This window comes from Chrysochloris asiatica, unplaced genomic scaffold, assembly GCF_000296735.1.
Source record: "Chrysochloris asiatica unplaced genomic scaffold, ChrAsi1.0 scaffold00021, whole genome shotgun sequence".
Classification (NCBI taxonomy): Eukaryota; Metazoa; Chordata; class Mammalia; order Afrosoricida; family Chrysochloridae; genus Chrysochloris; species Chrysochloris asiatica.
Genome location: NW_006408539.1, coordinates 4,902,028 through 4,922,290, shown reverse-complemented (window position 1 = coordinate 4,922,290; position 20,263 = coordinate 4,902,028). Strand labels below are relative to the sequence as shown.

Below are 20,263 nucleotides of genomic sequence, written 5' to 3'. Positions count from 1 at the left end.
CACCACCACCAGCACCACCATCACCACCACCACCACCCTATTCTCCCAAGAATTGGCAGTGAGAATACAAGGAAAGATAATTTTAGTTTCTTTCTCTCTCTGTATATAAATCCTTGTCTGTAATACAAAGGGATTAAACTATAAAGTCTAGAAAATCGCTTGTTTTATTAGAACAATTTTCTTAATACATCATAAAAATTCCGAACAGGGAATCCTCTTCCCAAGGGGAGGAAGGTTGGAAATCCATTGACAAATTAATATACAATGAATAGGGTTGAAACTTAATATGGAAAAGATAATTACCACTATCTGAAAGTAATCACTAGGAATGACCACATCTCCATTCTTCATCCAATTCACTGTGGGTACAGGCTTTCCCGAGACGGCACATTCAAACTCAATGTCCATGCTTTCGTAAGCATAGAGGTTGGAAGGGTGAATTAAAAACCATGGAGGAACTGCAAAGACAGAAGAAAAACAAAAAAAGTGAGTGGGTGGGAATGTGAACTTGTATGCTAAGCCTTCACTGAATAAGAAACCAACATGACGTGACACTGTAGGAAAAAGCATTGGAATGCTAAACAAAAGATCTGTGGTTCAAACCCACCAGCAGCTCCTGAGAGAGCCTATACAGGGTTGCTATGAGTTAGAACCAACTTGAGAGCTCTTAACATCAACAACTCTGGAATAAAAACACATGCAGTTCAAATCATTCCCTCAAAGCTTTTGAGCCCTGGTGGTATCTTGGGTTGCATGTTGGGCTGGGAACCACAAAGTCAGCAATTTTGGTCTACCAGCCATTCTGCTGGACAAAGTTGAGGTTTTCTGCTCCTCTAAAAATTTCCAGCCTTGAAAACCCTATGCAGGGTCATTATGCATTGAACCCACTCCACACTGCACAATCAACACCACCAGCACTGTAGAAAAAAAGTTATTATTATTATTATTATTATTAGGTGCCAAATATAGTAAACAGTTGTAGTTAATTGTATTTTGCCATGAGGAAATAATTTTTTTTTAAATGTTTGGAAACAATAATATATACCATAAACATTATGAATGCCTAAATGTAGACATACAACTGACCTACACACTGAAAAGTATGAAAACTATGCTGATAAATGAAGTAAAGTGAAGGTAGAGGAATGAGACATGTAGAGCACAAGACAGGAAAGTTCAGTTTCTCTCTAATTCTAGAGTTTTATTAATATGTAGGCAATTCACATAAAACCTTCTCTGTTGAAACTGTCCAGGGCTATGTTGTTCTTCTTAAGTGCTGTGGAGTCAGTTCTGACTCATAGTAGAATCATGTATAGGACTTCCAATGAGCAGCTGGTGAGTTTGAACCATTAACCCTGAAGTTCAAACTGGCCTTGAGGTCAAGTGTTTATCCTACAGTGGTTATGTTTTAAGTGCCGTTGAGTCAGTTCAGACTCATAGCAACCCTGTATAGGGTTTCCAAAGAGTGGCTGGTGAGTTTGAATTGCCTGCCTTGCAGTTCAAACTGACCTTGTAGTCCAGTGTTTTATCCCATATTTCCATACAAGTGTGGACACATTTCTACTGTCCTAGTAATGATCTGTTGTTGTGTATTAATAAGTATATTAATATTATTATTAATAAGTATTATAATATTATTAATATTATTATTTCTCAGTATGGTATCCTATATAGGGTCTCAAAGGCTGTCAATCTCTGTGGGGGCAGAAAGTTCAACTGTCTCCCATGGAGTAGCTAGTGGGTTAAAACCTCCCACCTTGTGGTTCACAAGCCAATATTCAGCTTACAGAGCCACCACACTCTCACGGCAACAAGAGCAGTTACTCTGTGATAGAGAGACTTGCATTAGAAAAGAAATTACACATATTACATGTCTTTGCTAACTAACTCTCAGGTTCTGTTCCTCAAAGCACTGGCAAGGGGAGGAAAAAATTTAAAGTACTGTTCATTCTCTTCCATGGGGAACCTTACAGGAAAGTCAGATTTGCATATTCATAGTAACTGAAAAGCCAGATTAAACACACAGTGAAGTAGCGGCCATGATCACTTTGCCACATAAGAAATAAATATGCATTTTTATTAGTCATTTTGAAAGTTACAAGTGTTTTATTTTCGTTGCTATACTCAATGAGTAACAAGTGCCAATTTTTATTCCTTTGAATAACCACCACGTTTTGCTGTTTCCAACCAACTTCCTCAATACTTTTCAACTGCCACCAAAGAAAACGTGCAGTCTTTGTTACTGCATTCTAGGAAAACGGGAGAACCAGTGGAAAGCTTCCTACTGAATAATTTTGGCTAGTTCTCTCTCCCCCTCATTGTGGTTCACACTATTCTGACAGGTAACTCAAGATTTAAATCACTAATACTAAAAGACTGTTATACTCTTTCATTTTCCATATGAGTGGATTGATTTAAATAGCTCAGTTAGAATTCATTCATATTCATTGACTTAAGACAAGAAAAGAAAATATGAACCAAAGAGCTATTCTAAAGAGAACATGCTCCCTTTCTACAGGACTACATGGATTGACTTACTATTGATCCTGGTGTGGACTCCTGGTGTGGTGTTGTGGGTCAGCACTGGACTACAAACCACAGTGTTGACACCAGCTGCTCCTTGGAAACCCTATATAGGGTCACTATGAGCCAGAACCAATTCAACAGCACTTAACAACAACAACAACTATTGAAGCTATTAGTAGAATAATGAGACTTTTTTGATTCCTTGGCCAAATTAACTGGCAAAGGTATCATACATAAACAGTGAATGTCTCTAAGCATATACATTAACTGTCTCTTTTGGATTTAGGTCTCAATTTTTCCAGAGATTCCATCAAGGATTAATTTATTAGCCAATAGCCAATATTTATTGAGAGCTTACTAATATATGTGCTTTGTATGTGTTTTTCTAACCACAATTCCTTGAGCCAAGCTCGATTTTCCTCATTTTACAAATGAGGAGATTGAAGTACAGGTGATGAAATAGCGTTCCCAAATCCCACTGTTCGTATGTTGTGGAACCAGACAGTAGGATATTTTGTATGTTGTGCAGATAGACAGTGGGATATTTTGGCTGCATTCTGAACTATTTTGTTACAGTTTTCTCTTTTGCCAATTGGAAATTCTGATGAAAGGATAGCACCAAATTATTCCAATAGGCATTAATACACAGCAAAAGGGAGGAAAACTTTTGAGCTATTAAGAAACAATAAAATAAATAAATGTCCAAGTTGTCTAATCTGCTTCTCCTTTTTAGTCTTTCTTTCCTGGTACCATGACACGTATCCTTGTCTGTCCATAGCTGGTTCACTTTCATCAGAATTTATGTCTTTTCCAGAGTTGTACAAATCACGTATCATACCTATTAGTACATCTTGAATTTAATTCACTGAGTTGAGAGCAACAATGTGTATATAATGTTTGACTTATCTTTATATATACACAGTGTGTGTGTGTAAGTGTGATGTTGTTGTTGTGAAGTGCTGTCAAACTGGTTTCAAATCATAGTGACACTGTATAGGGTTTCTGAGGAGCAGCCAGTAGGTTTGAACCACTAATATTGTGGTAAGCAGTCCAATGCTTATCCTACAGCACCACACCAGGGCTCCCCTTCCTCTGGTAAAAGGAATAATTTCACTATTTTTAAACTTTATTTTTGTTTTTGGGACAGCAGATGTCTTAATCAGTCATAAAAAATGAAATACCAAGTTTTTTCAAGTTTATCAAATTGGTCCATTGTATTAGTCCAATTCAAACAATGAATACACAGTACATTTTCAGGCAGAATATTGGTTTTAGTTTTACTTTTTTTCCTTGAATAGAATAAAATTCATGACCAGAAACAAATTATCCACAAGTGAGTACATCTTGGTTTTTCAGTATCTTCTCATGGACTTGCAGAGCATCATTTTAATTTAAGGGCTGGGAAAAAAGGGACTAACAACAACAACAACAACAACAACAACAACAAAAAAAAAAAACTAATATGGAACAGAAATATGAAACAATAGAATTACCCTGAAAGAGAGTTGAACATACTTAGAAGAGAGTAGTAGATGAAAAATTACTATGCACTGTAATAATTAGTGGTACAACTAAATCCTAAATTAGGTTAAAATTTTTGTTTGTTTGTTTTCTCTCAATTTGTGTTTTTCTTTTGAGAAAGATGAGTATGCTATTACTAATATTCTAAGGTAGAATATCTTCTGTAATCTGAACCCAAAATATGTCATCACAAATCATTGGAATACAATGATGAATTTTATTTCACAAAATAGCTGCCACAAGCTTCCCTTCAGTGTCTTATTTTATTTCCCAGTCTTTTCTACACTTGGCCTCTATGCTTATTGATCATTAAGTAACTTATTTAGTTCTTCTTTTCCAGTTCATAAACACTGGTCAACTTTAAAATACTTCTTTAGTACACAAAATTAGTATTCACTGTTTTATCTTCACTTTAAGAAAATTCTATACCTTCTAAATATTTACTACTAGTTTTTGAAAGTAGAAAGAGAGTATTTTTAAAACCAACTTGGCAAGTGTTTGGAGTGGTATTTGGGTTGTTGTTGTTTGTGTTGTTCATCTGATTCCAGCTCAGAGTGACATTAATTGACATTGCTGTTGTTCAGTGCTATCAAGTCAATTCCAACTCATAGCGACCCTGTATAGGACTTCTGAGGAGCAGCTGGTACGTCTTATGGAATAATGCTTCTAATGGACTGATCACTTTATACATGGCAAATTGTTCCTGGTGTGGCACAATAGGATAAACACTGTCCTGTTAGCTGCAATGTCAGCACTTCAAACCTACCAGCCACTCCTTTGAAACCCTATACAGGGTTACTATGGGTCATGGGTCAGAATAGGATCTATGGCACCTAACAACAACAATCCCATAGTGCTAATTTTTCTAAAACTTTTGTTGCCAAGAGAACTTTTGCAGCTAACCTGATGAATGTATGATTTCTCCTTCCTTTTTTTTTTTAGCAAGTTGCTTCTTGTTGTTAAGTGCCGTTGAATCAGTTCCGACTCATAGCAACCCTATATATGGTTTCAGAGGAATGGCTGGTGGGATTGAACCCACTCATAGCAACTCTATATATGGTTTCAGAGGAATTGCTGGTGGGATTGAACCCACTCATAGCAACCCTATATACGGTTTCAGAGGAATTGCTGGTGGGATTGAACCCACTCATAGCAACCCTATATATGGTTTCAGAGGAATTGCTGGTGGGATTGAACCCCCTCATAGCAACCCTATATATGGTTTCAGAGGAATGGCTGGTCACTCATAGTGACCCTGTACAGGGTTTGAACCCTTGACTTCAGGGTTGCAGTCTAGTGATCATTTCACAGAGCCACACCAGGACTCCAGTATAGTGCTTATGTGATACAAATTCTGCCCACCCCAGCACTTCTTTTGGGTTCTTTCTAGTGTGACAAGTGACCTGAAATCTGTTTAATTATTAGCCTAGCCTGTACTCTCCTGCCTATCCCTCCGTCTTCCCCCAGTAGGACTGGTTGTTGAGATTTGCATTCCATTCTACTTTTTGGCACTCTCCTAAAATTTGAAATTGGTTTGATTTCCCCCTTAAATGGCTAGAGTATGTTCTAAATTGGACATACAAGTATACTTGAGCTTTGTTTTGGTTTTGGAGTATTTATATTGACTGGGAGTGCTATTGTTCTTGAAAAGAGATTCTTAAGTTATCGATTGTCTTAGCATTTTTTTTGTTATTAAAAGAGATTTTCCAATCTACTGTGACAGGGATCATTTCCATACAAAGAAAGAGGTGTTTGGGTGTTCTTAACAACCACTGGACTACGCACTACTTGATTTGCTAGCACATGTGCATGCCTAAGTGGATATTTAATTCTATATTTTCTTCTCAGGAAGACATAAATATATCATTACTGACATGCAGTGCATGACTCAGTGGTAATTCATCCTTTGTGGCATCAATCTGGATGTGGATTCACCAAACTATTAACTTCTTAAGGACAGGGACAGCCTTATCTATCTTTGTGTCCTCAAGGCCAAGCATGGGAGAGGTGTTCAATAAATATTTATTAGATGAACAGGCTAAGTGAGCTTCAATCTTCATAGGCCAGCCCCTTAGCATTCAATTATTTTCTAGCTGCCAAAGAGTAACAGCTATGGGGAAGCTAGGTGAAGGATAGCATTTAAGAAATACAGGTGGCTTTTCATCTGAAGTTCATATGAATGATAACAATAGAATACAGTGTATTGTTATGTGTTGTTGAATTGATTTCTAACTCACAGCAACCCTGCAGGACACAGCAGAAGTGACCCCAAGGATTTCTAGTCTGTAACTTTTACAGGAGGCAAAGGAGCTCTGGTAGCATAGTGGTTACAAATCGGGCTGCGAACCTCAAGGTCTGCAGTTCGAAACTACCAGCTGTTCCGCAGGAGAAAGACGAGGCTTTCTGCTCCCATAAAGATTTACAGCCTCGGAAACCCTGTACAGGGTCACTCTGAGTTGGAACCGACTCCATGGCACACAACAACAACAACATGGCTAGGTCTTTTCTCCCACGGAGCTGCTGGCAGGTTCAAACTGCCACTGTGCCACCTGAACTCTCAATATAATATTAGAAGCATCAAGCTATGAGCTATTCTGAAAGTTCCGACTTTCTGAATTTGATTTTCTATACTCCATGGAAGCAGTATATACTCTGTGTTGGAAGAAGTACAGCCAGAATGCACCTTAGAAGTCAGGATGACCAGACCTCCTCTCTCATACTTTGGACATACGATCAGAAGGGACCATTCCTTGGAGAAAGAAAACATGCTTGGTAGCGTGATGGGTCAGCAAACATGAGAGATGCCCTCAGTGAGCTGCATAGGCACAGTGGCAGCAGCAATGGACTCAAGTGTAGCAATGGTTGTGAGGCTGGCACAGAACCAGGTAGTATTTCATTCTGCTGCACATAGGGTCACTATGAGTCGATACTAATTCAAAGGCATCTAACAAAAAGCACAACATACTCCATAGAGTCCTGGTGTGTTCTGTAGGATAATCACTGGACAGCTGACCACAAGGCCAATGGTTCAAATCCATCAGTCACACCTCAGAAATCCTTTACAGGGTTGCTGTGAGTTGAAACTGACTCAATGGCACTTAACAACAAAAACATACTCTATTAGCATCTCTGTGAATACAATATATCAAGAAATTCCTATCCTTACTTAAAAATACAGTTCTGAAATTTTTGGGAGGAAGAACATCTCTGATAATTAAGGTCTCTTATCAACTTGAATGAGCCAGGATTCTCAGCGGGCTTAGCAGTGAAAACAGCAATTTCCCATAATGAGATCGATGTATCATATAATGGATGAGATCGACTATGAGTAGTGAATCAATTGAAAGAATGTTTCCCTGGAGGTGTGGCCTGCGATACTTTTTTTTCTTACAAGAGATAAAATGATAGAAAAGTGAGCAGAGACATCAAGACCAATGTAGAAGAGTCAGAGTGGGGTACGTCCTTTGGAACTGAAGTCCTTGCAGTGAAAATCTTCTAGAGCCAGGGAAAGATTGATGCCGAGATACACAAAGATCTCCAAGGAACACTGGGCCTACAGATGTTGAAAGGAAACAAGGACCTGTTTCCAGAGCCAACACTTTGAATTTGGACTTCTAGCCTCCTAAACTGGTGTGGCGCTGTGGGTCAATGCACAAGACTGCAAAGCCATTTTAACTGTAAGGTCGGTAGTTCAAGCTCACCAGCTGCTTCTCGGAAACCTTATACAGGGTCACTAAGGGTCGGAACTGACTCGACAGCACTTAACAACAACAATAAACTGTGAGAGAAGACAGTTCTGTTTGTTAAAACCATCCACTTTATTTCTGTTATAGCAATACTAGATGCCTAAGACAACATCTGATTTTATTTTATTTTAGAGACCTTTACATATGCTTGGGAATTATTTTAGGATTTCTCCTGAGAACCCTCATTATCAAATAATTCCATAGCATTTCCTTTCCTTCCTGCAAACAAAGGTGCTTCTCTCTAAATTTGAACAATGTTTCCATTTTCCCTCATGCATTCTGGAGCCTAGGACTAGAATGGAGAGAACGGTTCTGAGACTCTAACAAATGATAAAAATAATGGGAGGGTTACAAGGTAGGAAGTCTGCATGATTACAGATGTCATTGCCATGTTTTTGTTAAGGGAAGGCTAGAAACTTGATTGCCATGCTATACCAGAACATGCTAACAATTCTCCAACAATTAAGTTTGCATACATGTATGAGGGGGACTTCAAAAGTTCATGGAAAAATGCCATTGTCTTCTAGTTTTATTTTTTCATGAACTTTTTGACGGTCAGCTCAGAAGGTTATAGTGACTGTTATCTGGCATTCTAAGAGGATAATTTTGATAGATTTTCTTGAAGTAGTAAGGATGACCTTATGGACTCATTAAGAGGAAGTTTTAAGATGATAAAGAAGATGACTTGATGATAAAGAAGACAGGAAAGTTGTGCTAAAGAATTCTGTTTCCATCACGACAAAGAACCTGATCATTCTACAAGGGTAGCAAACGTTATCATATGAGGAGTTCATAAGGAAACCTTACTACATCCACCCTACAACCCTGATCAGAGTCTTCAGATTTCTTTTAGAAAATAATTAAGAGGGACATGATTTAAGTCCCTTTCTTATTGTTGTTAAGTGCTGTAGAGTTCTGTCTGATTCATAGTGAACCTGTATAGGGTTTTTGAACCTGTATAGGATATATATCCATGGAAACACTATACAGGTTGAAACACTAAACACTATACAGCTATGAATCAGAACCAATTAATGGCACTTAATAGAAACATATGTATGTATGTGTTATTGTTTGGTATCATCGAGTCAGTTTTAACTTATAGCAACCCTCTGCACAACTTAACAAAACACTGTCCAGTCCTGAGCCCATCCTCACAATTATTGTCCTGTTTGACTCCAATGTTGCTGCCATTGTGACAATCTATCTTGCTGGTGGTCTCCCTCTTTTTCATTGACCCTCTAATTTGCCAAGCAGATAGACTTTTGCATGGACTGGTCCTTGCTGATAGTAAGTCCAAAGACTAGAAGACAAAGTCTTACCATCCTTGCTTCTAAGGAATATCCTGGCTGTCCTTCTTCCAATAGAGATTTAGGTGTTCATCTGGCATTTCGTGGTACTTTCAGAATGCTTCTCCAACACTATAATTCAAATGCATCAATGTTTCTATAGTCTTCCTTATTCACTGTCCAACTTCCACATGCATATGTTGTTGGTAAGTGTTGTTGAGTCAATTCCAACACACTGCAATCCTTTATAGGGTTTCTAAGGAGCAGCTGGTGAGCTTGAACTGCTGACCTCGTGGTTCAAACCAACTTTGCAGCCCATCATATAAACCCACAACGCCATACCAGGATTGCACATGGGTATTAGGCAATTGAAACTGCCATGGCTTGGGTAATACTCACAATGATATTCTTGCCCTTTTACTCTTTAAAGAGGTCTTTTGCAGCAGATTTGCCCAATGCAATAAGTCATTTGTTTTCTTGACTGCTGCTTCCACTAGCACTGAGTGTAGGCCCAACAAAATAAAATCTTTTGACCATTTCAATCTTTTCTATGTTTATCATGTTATTTATTGTTTCAGTGTTAGCATGTTTGTTTTCTTTATATTGAGGTAAAATCAATATTGAAGTCTTTGATCTTTGTCAGTAAGTATTTCAAGTCCTTTTGCTTTAAACAAGCAAGGTTGTATCATTTGTATTTCATAGTTTGTTAATGCTATTTCCTCAGATCTTGATGCCATGTTCTCCTTCACATAATCCAGCTTCTTGAATTATTTGTTAAGCATACAGATTGAATAAGTATGGTAAAAGGATATAATCCTGACACATACCTTTTCTGATTTTAAACCATTCTATATCCCCTTCTTTTGTTCTTGCAACTACCTCTTGGTCTATGTTCAGGTTCTTCATATACAAGTATGTACTCATACATGGTCACACACAAATATGCATTCATACATACACAGTCTATGGAAATCTTTATGAAATTTTCAATTTGACCTGATAGCATTGTTAATTCATGCAGGCTATGGAATGGCAGAAATAGCAACTATCTGGAAGAAATGATCCAGTTCCCAGCAATGCAAAGAGACAGAAGCATGAGAGTTATTACTTCCCTTTAGTCAAATACTTTTCTAGCATATTCTGTAAGCAATTGAAATAAAAATGAAGATACTTATAAAATCTAAAAAGAACAAAAATGTTTCTGTCATGCATGCTAGACCATTCTGTGTATTTTAAACTGCATATTGAATAATTGCACATTTAGATTTCTCAATTTCTTGGTAGTAGTAGCTATTGTATGGGAGAATCTTTCAGCACAAAGATTGGCCTGACAAAATGATGGATTCTTCTAGTACATAATTCCTCCCCCTAACACCTAACGAGATGAAGAATGAGTCCTAGCACAAACACACACACACACACACACACACACACACACACATGCAAAGTAAGCAGCTACCACCGGAGGAAGTAAAAGTAGAACATAGTTGAAACGCACCTCTACCCCACATACAAAATTAAAATATTATTTTCTAGAGTAGAAAGTCGGAGTAAGGGATGGTTCCTTATTTACCTTCAAAGCTCCATGATACTTTCCTGATTTGGGAGTAAAGTTTAAGGATTCTTACTGGACAGCTCCAAATCTGAATTAATGCAAACTCAATAGACAGCCTGTTTTTTCTTTTCTCGTTGAGGAATGGCAGTAATGGCTGTTGAGAAATCTAGAAGACAGGGCTGACTTTGACTGAAAGGGAAGCTTCTTGGACTATGAATGAACTAAGTAATTAATCCAAAACTTAAGGATCTTCCTCACTAATGGGAGTAGGACACAGTACCAACCAGCAAGCTGGGTGTTTTAAATAGGTTGAATACTACTTCAACTTAGCTCAATTCCCTTCAGGTTGTTAAAAATCCAATAAAAACCTTAAATTATCCAACTTTCAGACTTAACGAGCCCAAGGGTCTTAGATATGGTGATGAGTCTAGATGCAACTTCTACTCCATTAAATAATAAAAATAAAAAAGTTATGAACTGTACTGCTTACTTTGACCACGGTGAAGACACAAGGCAAAGAAGCACAGAGAAAGCATACTATATTCAACAATAATGAGAGACACAGAGAGAAAAAAACAAACGATGCAATGTAAGAAATAAAGCACTCTGCCTAGAAAAATGCTACAAGAGAAGATGCAGAAGGAAATTCTTCAAGTTGTTTCACACAGTGGATTCACTTAAAATCAAAACAAACTCAAGAAAACTAGAGGCCAAAGACTAGGTCACCACAGTGAAATGAAAAGGGAGGTAGTGTACCTAACTAAACAAGTCAAGCACCAGGGAAACATTATTAGAGAACCAACACATTAGTGAGAAAGCACAATTAACATAATAGAAAGCACAAAAAAGACAAATTACCAACAAAAGTAAGACTAACATCAGGAAGGAGAAACATGAGACAACCACAGTGATTGTAACAGACAAAAGACAGAGGGCCTTAAGGAATCAAGTCAAAGTTTATAAGGAAAGACAAGCACAGATGACCCAATAGAATGAAAACCAGCATTCTTGAAATAGCAAACTCAATATAAAACAGAAGCTATATTAAAATATAATATCATGACATATTTTCCAAGAAGAAGGAACTAGAAATTTCAGATTGAAAGAATATATCACATTCCCCAAAAACGGAATATATAATTCTCAATAGTGAAACATCATATTTAAGCTATTGAATGTGATGGAGATTTGAACACCAGAAAGAAAAGAAAACAAACAAAAAAGTACCTACTCAGGTTGAGGAGAAATAGATTCTCATATTGTAGTATTCAATGCCAGAAGAAAAGAAACAGTCACAATGTTCTGAGTGGGGAAAAAAAAAATCATATCCACAAATTATACAATCTTTTACTTAAAATCTGCATTCTTCGTTATTTAAGTAATCAGAAAATACAGCACTTTCTGAAGAAAAAAAAAAAAATGAAGACTTGTCAAAACCCTGGCAATTAAGAGCACCATCCATCAAAATAAAAAGTTAAGCACAAAGATAAAAGGTCAATACTTACAGCTGAATCTATTACACATAGAAGAATAAAAGTAAACACTATGGAAATGTTGGTTACTAAATAGAATGCCATTGTCAAAAATTTGAAGAGAGCAAAATTAATGATACTCGTATATCTAAAAACCATCAGAAGGTGGGAGATGAAAGGAATGAGAATGCTAACCTCTGTTTTAAAGATGAGAACAACTTTCTAGCCAACTTTTAATCAATTATGCCTTTAAATTTTAAAATATACTCAAGGAAGTGAAAGCAGCATCTATAGTCTGAGTTCACTGTTACAAGAGTATTTCTCAGCAACATCCAACTGTTAAGATATATATAAAGGTGCTCAAGATGCTGTCAACCTAAGGTTAATGTTGTTGTTTGGGGGTGGGGAGATTTTGAACTCACTTGTATTATTTTCATAAAAATAAGAGAGTGATTTCATAGATAGAAAGATTTAACGCTGTGGAAATGTCAACACTACCAAGGCAATCTACAGATATAATGCAATCTCTATACAGATTTCATCATTCTTTAAAGAGATGGGATGGAAAATGATCACTAGCTTTATATGGAAAGGAAACAGACCTCGGCTAAGCAAAACATTTCTTTAGAATAAGAACAAAGTTGGAGACCTCTTACTTTCTGATATCAAAATCTACTACACAGTCACAGTTATCAAAACAGCCTGGTACTGATACAACAAAGACACACAGGTCAGTATAACAGAGTTGAGAACACAGAAGTAAATCCATACACATATAATCAGCTGATCGTTGACAGAGGGTCAAAACACATTGAATGACAAAGAGATCATCTCTTCAAGAAATGGTGCTGGCAAAACTGGAAATCTATATACAGAAAAATGAAACAATACCCATATATCACACCATATACTCAACATGGATTAAAGATCTAAATGTAAAACTTAGAATTGTAAAGATCTCTCATGTAGGGACTCTAATACACGGCATAACTATTCTTTCAAACATAAGTAAGAACACACAAACAGTAGAAAACAAAATAGATGACTGGAACTGCCTAAAAATTTGGCATTTATGTGCATCAAAAGATTTCACCAAAACAACTAAAAGAGAGTCCACATACTGGGAAAATTGTTTTTGCAATGACGTATCAGACAAGCAAATACTGCCTAAAATTTATAGACAACTATACAACACCTTTACAAGAAAAAGATAAACAATCCAATTTAAAATGGGCAGAGAACATAAACAGACACAACCCAAGATGACATTCAGGTGAAGAAATGTTGGCAACCATTAGCTGTAAGAGAGAAGCAGATCAAAACAGCAATGAGATAACATCTCATCCCAGCATTAATTGTTGTTAGGTTTCTTTAAGTAGTTTCTGACTCATAGAGACTCTGTACATAGCTTCTGAGGAGCGATTGGTGGGTTCCGGCCACCAACCTTGTAATCAGTAGTCCAGTGCTTATCCTACAATGCCACAACAGATCTCCCAGCACTAATGCTGTTTTTAGGTGCTGTCCAGTTGGTTCAGACTCATAACAATCCTACATAGGGTTTCCAAAACAAAAAATCTTCCTGGGAGCAGAAAGCCTCATCTTTCTCCTGCTTGCGTTTGCAGTTCAGTGCTTATTGTACACAAAGAATGCTGCTGAGGGTGTAGAGAGACTGGGACCCTTCCACACTGCTGGTGGGACTATAATGATGCAACCACTGTTCAAAATTATATGGTGTTTCCTCAAAAAGCTGGAAACAGAAATACCTAATGACCCAGCAATCCCTCTACTTGGTATATATCCACAAGAGACATGACATAATAGATATATAACTAGAGATGTTTATCACAGGACAATTCACAATAGCAAAAAGATAGAGACAACCTAAACAACCATCAGTGGAAGAATGGATAAAAAAAATCGCTACATATATATAATGAAATACTATGCAATATTGAAGAATAACCATGAATCTGCATAGCACCTCATAGCAAGGATGAATCTAGAAAACATTGCTCTTGTTATTATCATGTGCTGTTGAGTCGTTTCCAACTAGTAACGACCCTGGATAGGGTTTCCAAGGAGCAACTCATTGGTTTGAACCACCGACCTTGCAGTTAGCAGTCCGATGCTTATCCTACAGCACCACAACAGGACTTACATGGAGTGAAATTAATCAAGTAAAAAAAAAGACAAATATTTGATGAGACTACTATTGTAAAAACTCAAGAAGAGGTTTCCATGCTAAAATAAATATTCTGTGATGGGTTCCAGTGGTGGGAGGGAAAGGAAAGTAACTCACTGACTAGAGGGTAGACACATATTAGCTTGGGTAACAGGGAGGACAATGTACAAGTGGGAGGTTGGCAGAAGAATGATAAAAACAGGTGAAGCCACTGGGAAGTATGTAAAGGTTAAAGAGGATACAGATAAATAGTGTTTACACACAAGCCTGGAAACAACAGTGTTCCACAAGTAGATACATGGACAGATACTTAGGCTGAACGGGTATTGGAGGGAGAGTAGAAGGATTCCCACAAATATATAAGGGTTTGAAAGAGAATTGTTGTAAATGGGCATTTACTTTTTCTGGAAACACACCTATGAATGTGGTAGAGTATGTTGCTGTTGTTACTAAGTGCTGCCAAGCTGGTTCTGACTCATAGCAACCCTGTATAGGGTTTCAGAGGAGTGACTGGTGGGTCTGAACCATTGTCTTTGCAGTTGATATCCCATTGCTTATCCTATAGCACCACACCAGTTAGAGCATACAGGGGCAAAATGATGGAAACTTCATAGATAGTATCAAACATCTTAAAACATTGAATTCCTGGGTCTGGGGGCTCAGGACCAGAGTCTCAGGGGACATCATGGTCAATTGGCATAACATAATCCACCACAGAGACAATGCTCTACATCCTACTGTGGTAAGTTGTTATTGTTGTGTAGTGCCATCAAGTCAGTTTGACTCATAGTGACTCTGTATAGGTTTTCTGAGGAGAGGTTGGTGAATTTGAACCCTAACCTTGCAGTTCAAACCAAGCTTGTAGCGCCATGTTTATTCAATAGCACCACACTAGGACTCACTTTGATGACTCGTGATTGGGATCTTAAAAGCTCATGAGTGGCCACCTAAGATGCAGCTCTTGGTCTCACCATGTGTGGAAGAAAGAAGATTGATGAAAATTGAAGATCCCTGGAATCAACTAGTCCAAAGGATGAATGGAGCAGGTGAACATCAGTCACCATGACTCTGAGATCAAAAGAACAAGATGGTGCCTGGGTACCACTACCAACTGCTTTGAAAGGGACCATATTAGAGGGTCCCAGAGAAAGTTGGAGAAAATGTGGAACAAAACTCAAAACTATAAAAAAAAAAAATATGACTGGACTTACTGGTCAGAAAGAGATTGGAGGAACTGAGAATATGACTCTTGACCATCCTTCAAGTCTGGAACGAAACTCATCCTCATGGCTCAATTTTCAATCAAGTAGTAGACAGGAATATAAGGGAGACAACAACGCTAGTAAGGTAAGCTAACCATGAAATAGTCAATCATGCAAGATCAAAAGGACAACATTTACTAAAGGGCAAAGTTGAGAAGGGATGGGAAGGAAGGCGGACTGTACATAGGAACCACTGAAAGGAAGTCGGATACCTGCATGGAGGGGATTATATTAAGTGAGATGAAACAAAGTAGAGGACTTGTTGAATGTAAAATTGATGATCTTCTCCGCAAACCTTCACTCAATTCATAACCAAAAGTTTAACAAAATAATAGAGTGATTTTTCTGAAAAATAATATAAGACTGGAAGCAAATATGCCAAGATAATACATTGGATGTCAGAGTATGGATCTATCTCTGTTACTTTTCTGTATTTTTAAAATATACAGTGGTTTAAAAGAATAAGAATCTACTTGCTGAGAGAACTGGCAACCATAACTTTCAAAAATAAAAGAGCCCATTTAATATCTAAAGAGTTTGTATAAATAGTAGATATGTTATATGTAGGAGATAAATTATAAATAGAACTAAAACATATTTATCTTCCCTGGAAGATTTTTAAAAATCTTCCTTTTAAAAAGCATACATCCCCCCACCCCCACCCCTTGCAAATTAGAAGAGCTTTTTGATTTTCAGAGTAATTCTTGCTGGTGACAAACACACAATAGCTTGAGGGAAAGTATGTGGAGAAAAGAGGTATTCTACCACAAGCTTGATGTTGTTTTTGTTGTTGTTATGTGCCATCGATTTGGTACCCACTCATAGTGACCCTGTGCACAACAGAATGAAACACTGCCTGGTTCTGGGCCAACCTCACAATTGTTGCCACACTTGAGTCCATTGATGCTTCCACTTTTCCAATCCATCTGGCTGGGGGCCTTCCTCTTTTTCTCTGACCCTCCACCTTATCAAACATGATATCCTTTTCCAGCAACTGGTCCCTCCAGACAATATGACCAAAGTATGAGAGATGAAGTTTGGCCATCCTGTCCTCAAAGGAGCACTCTGGCTGCACTTCTTCCAATAGAGATCTGTTTGTTTCTTTGGCAGCCCATGGCACTTTCAATATTCTCCTTCAACACCAGAACTCAGTTGCATCAATTCTTCTATGATCTTCCTTATTGGACCACAAACTTAGTGAAGGGAAAATATCTATAGGATGGATGGGGGGAAAAGACTGCATGTAGAAAAGCAATATAAACTCAGTTCTAGGTCTGGCTCAAGTGTAAAGAAGACTATGGGCACAGAACAAACAACTGGACTTTCCTGGACTTCATTTCTGTTTTCACTTTTACATTTAGAAAGTTGAATTGAAATCCATGCTTTCAAATTCAGAACTTCTGTGTGTCTTCAAGAGGTGGGTTCTGAGGTCCTCTCTCAACCCCTTTCACACCTCCAAGAAAAACAGCTCTGCTTTGATACACTAAACACACTGGGCTTCCACATCTACTTAAAACTGCATGAGAACATTTGCTGCTGTTTAAAGAAACAAAGGAGATTTCCTCCAAGCATTTTTTTCATCTTTAAAATTCTGAGTCTAACATGTGAGAATATATGGGTATGGCTAGTCCAATATTGTTCAGCATGAACAGTTTATATAGAGTTGATTCTCAAAAGAAAGAAGTGAGAATAAAATTGTCACATTGCTTTTTATTCTGCTACTAAAATAATATTTGGCTAGCATTAATGCATGGTTTAAAACAATAAATACCAACCTACACATCTCATAAAAATCACAGAAAGCTACTTGAAGACAGGTCAAGGGTAATTAGTTTAACACCTTGCTACAGAATGACAGTGTTTCTTCCATAGCAACACTTAGAATTAGCTTATTCTTGAGTTTACTCATCACATTCCAATCTTCAACATTCTATCTGCATTTTCCATTCCTATATTTGATCCCAAGAGACTTTAGCTATCTCCCTGATGAGAAGACTAGACTCCATGGTAACATCACGCTTTTTATAAGTGGAGATTTTAGAATCCATCACAGAGGGGGGATTGTGTACATTTTTTTCTTTTAGATTTATAAAGTGTCACCTCTTAGACAACCCAGCTAGAAACTTGAATGACATTTTACATGGTAAATAAAATGGTCTCTCTCTCTCATTTTCAAAACATTTTGTCCATTATTTAAAGATCAAGGAAGAACACTTAGGAAATTTGTGTCTAATTTATAATGATCCATTGGATTCAAAAATTCACATTTCAAAAAGTGACTTTTAGTCTGGAAGTAAAGGTATCAAATTTTAAAATGTCTTGAGTTAAGGATAAATGATAAAGTCTTGTGTTATATTTTTTAAAATGTCAAAAATCTATACATGAAATAGTAGTGTATATCAAGAGAGCTCAATATTTAGCTAACCGTTTGATTGATGCTCTTAAGCTCCTGCACTGGATCTTGTACCTTAGAGGAACCTGAATATCACTAACAAACAAAGTATGTGTTTGTATAACACACACACATATACACACATATACACACATATACCTATTTGTATGGTGTCTCATTCTATTGTATGTAGTGTCGTTATGGTTCGGAACTGACTGAACAGCACAAAATAGCACTAACACATATACACATACATAAAGCAATACATGGTCATCTTTATTACTTGGCATCCTTAGTCAGTGCTGACCCAGCACAGTTTGTTACCTAAACACCCTCCCCTGTCAATAACAGGCTTCAGTCCTCAGAGGAACACTTCTCATCTCCTTTCCTACATCCATGAAAAGCAAAGGTCAAAATGTAAGACAACTAAGAATTGCTGCAATCTTAAACGGCCCTGCATTTCACACTGAAATCCTCTTACGTGGAAACTGGGAAATGGTTGGGAAGAAAACCTTGAGGAAATATTTTATGCAATTCTTCAAATTTAACAGAATCCTTGCTATGCCTCCTCAGCCCCAGATGTATTTGCATCATTTGACTTACTACAGGATTCATCATTAACAGCAAGCAGGTAAGAGAGCTTATAATCCATTCATTGACTCTGATTAAAAAACATGTCCTTTTCAGAAGCTTATAAAACGTCGTCAGTATATTTTCATATTTGTCATTCATATTTACCTCACGTTTGTTCTTGGATCTACATTTAAAGCTTATGCACATGCCAAATGCAAGCATTCATATAAATCAACACAAGCCTTTATTTTGCAAATAACCATGCATGCATATATAGAGCTATAACCATCTATATTTTTTAGCCATATACATGTCCTTGAATGATTTTTATAAACATGGATATGCCTGTAACCTCAAATTAAAATGCAATTTGAAGCCTAAACATTCTTCCTGTTTTATGTTGTTGCTAAATGTCGTTGAGTCAGTTCAAATCCATAGCGACTCTGTATAAGGTTTTTGAGGAGTGGCTGGTGAGCTTGCACCACTAAACTTGTAGTTCAAACCAACTTTGCAGTCCAGCACACTAACTCACAGTACAGTGCCACACCAGGGTGAATATAGATATGTTGTTAGGTGCCAACCAGTCAGTTCTGACTCATAGTAACCCTGTATTAGGTTTCCAAGGAGTGGCTGTGGTTAGTAGTCCAGTGCTTAGATTAACCCTACAACAACACACCAGGATTCCCTATATATATAACTGATACAAAATTACTCTGGGTGGAAAAAACCATAAATCTAATAGATCATAAGTTATAAGTTATAGAAAATAAGAAAGTGCTTGTCTCTCTTTCTTTATTTTTTTAAATAAACCTGAAATTCAGGAGAATTAGAAATGTACAGTTTCTTCCAAATACTTTGAAGATATCCTGTGCCTTTTGATACTTATGACTAAAATACAGTAAGTATTGAACGACAACTGATTTTACTGGATGATTGATTAGGAGTTATCAATCATCTTAGAGACTCAGGACTGCCTTTTATTTTATAGATGAAATAGTTAAGAGAAAATATTTCTCCAGCATTAACAGTTTATAAATGCAAAATCAATACTCAAATTTCCTGAATTCCAACCAATTATCTTTTCCTATTACCAAACTACATTAAAAAATATCTATCAAGAAATTAACAAAGCATTGTGATGCTCCTCTATACATTCACTTCAAGATTCTTGGGCAAGGAAAAGGAACGTTTTGCTTTGTCCAACTTCGGTGAATAGCACCTGGGGTCTTAAAAACTTGTAAGTGGCCATATAAGATACAACTATTGGTCTTTACTAATACAGAACAAAAGAGAATGAAGAAAAGCAAAGGTACAAAGAAGACTCTAATCCACTGGACTTACAGCCCATGCAAATCATAACCTCTTCAATCTGAAACCAAAAGAGCTAGATGGCACACTGTTACCACTACTAATTGTTCTGACCAGGGACACAATAGAAGGTCTTGAATAGAATGGGAGAAAAATGTAGAACAAAATAATAATACAATAATAATTATATTGTATATAACTATAAATAAATATATACATATATTGTTGTTGCTATGTGCCGTTTAGTTGGTTCCAACCCATAGCGACCCTGTATAGGGTTTCTGAGGAGCAGCTGGTGAGCTAGAACCAGTGACCTTGTGGTTCAAATGACTGTGCAGTCCAGCACATTAACCCACAGTACCACACCAGGATCTCTCTCTATATATAGATAGATATAGATATAGATATAGATATAGATATAGATATAGATATAGATA

General features: G+C 37.1%; 1 protein-coding gene across 1 annotated transcript in view; it reads right to left on the bottom strand.

The window, feature by feature from the left end:
- Positions 1-20,263, bottom strand: part of DCC (deleted in colorectal carcinoma) — a 1,585,944-nt gene that overhangs the window by 671,117 nt on the left and 894,564 nt on the right. Inside the window, exon 6 of the mRNA XM_006837499.1 lies at positions 304-458. Coding sequence (XP_006837562.1) covers positions 304-458 — 155 coding nt within the window. The remainder of the gene's footprint in view (positions 1-303; positions 459-20,263) is intronic.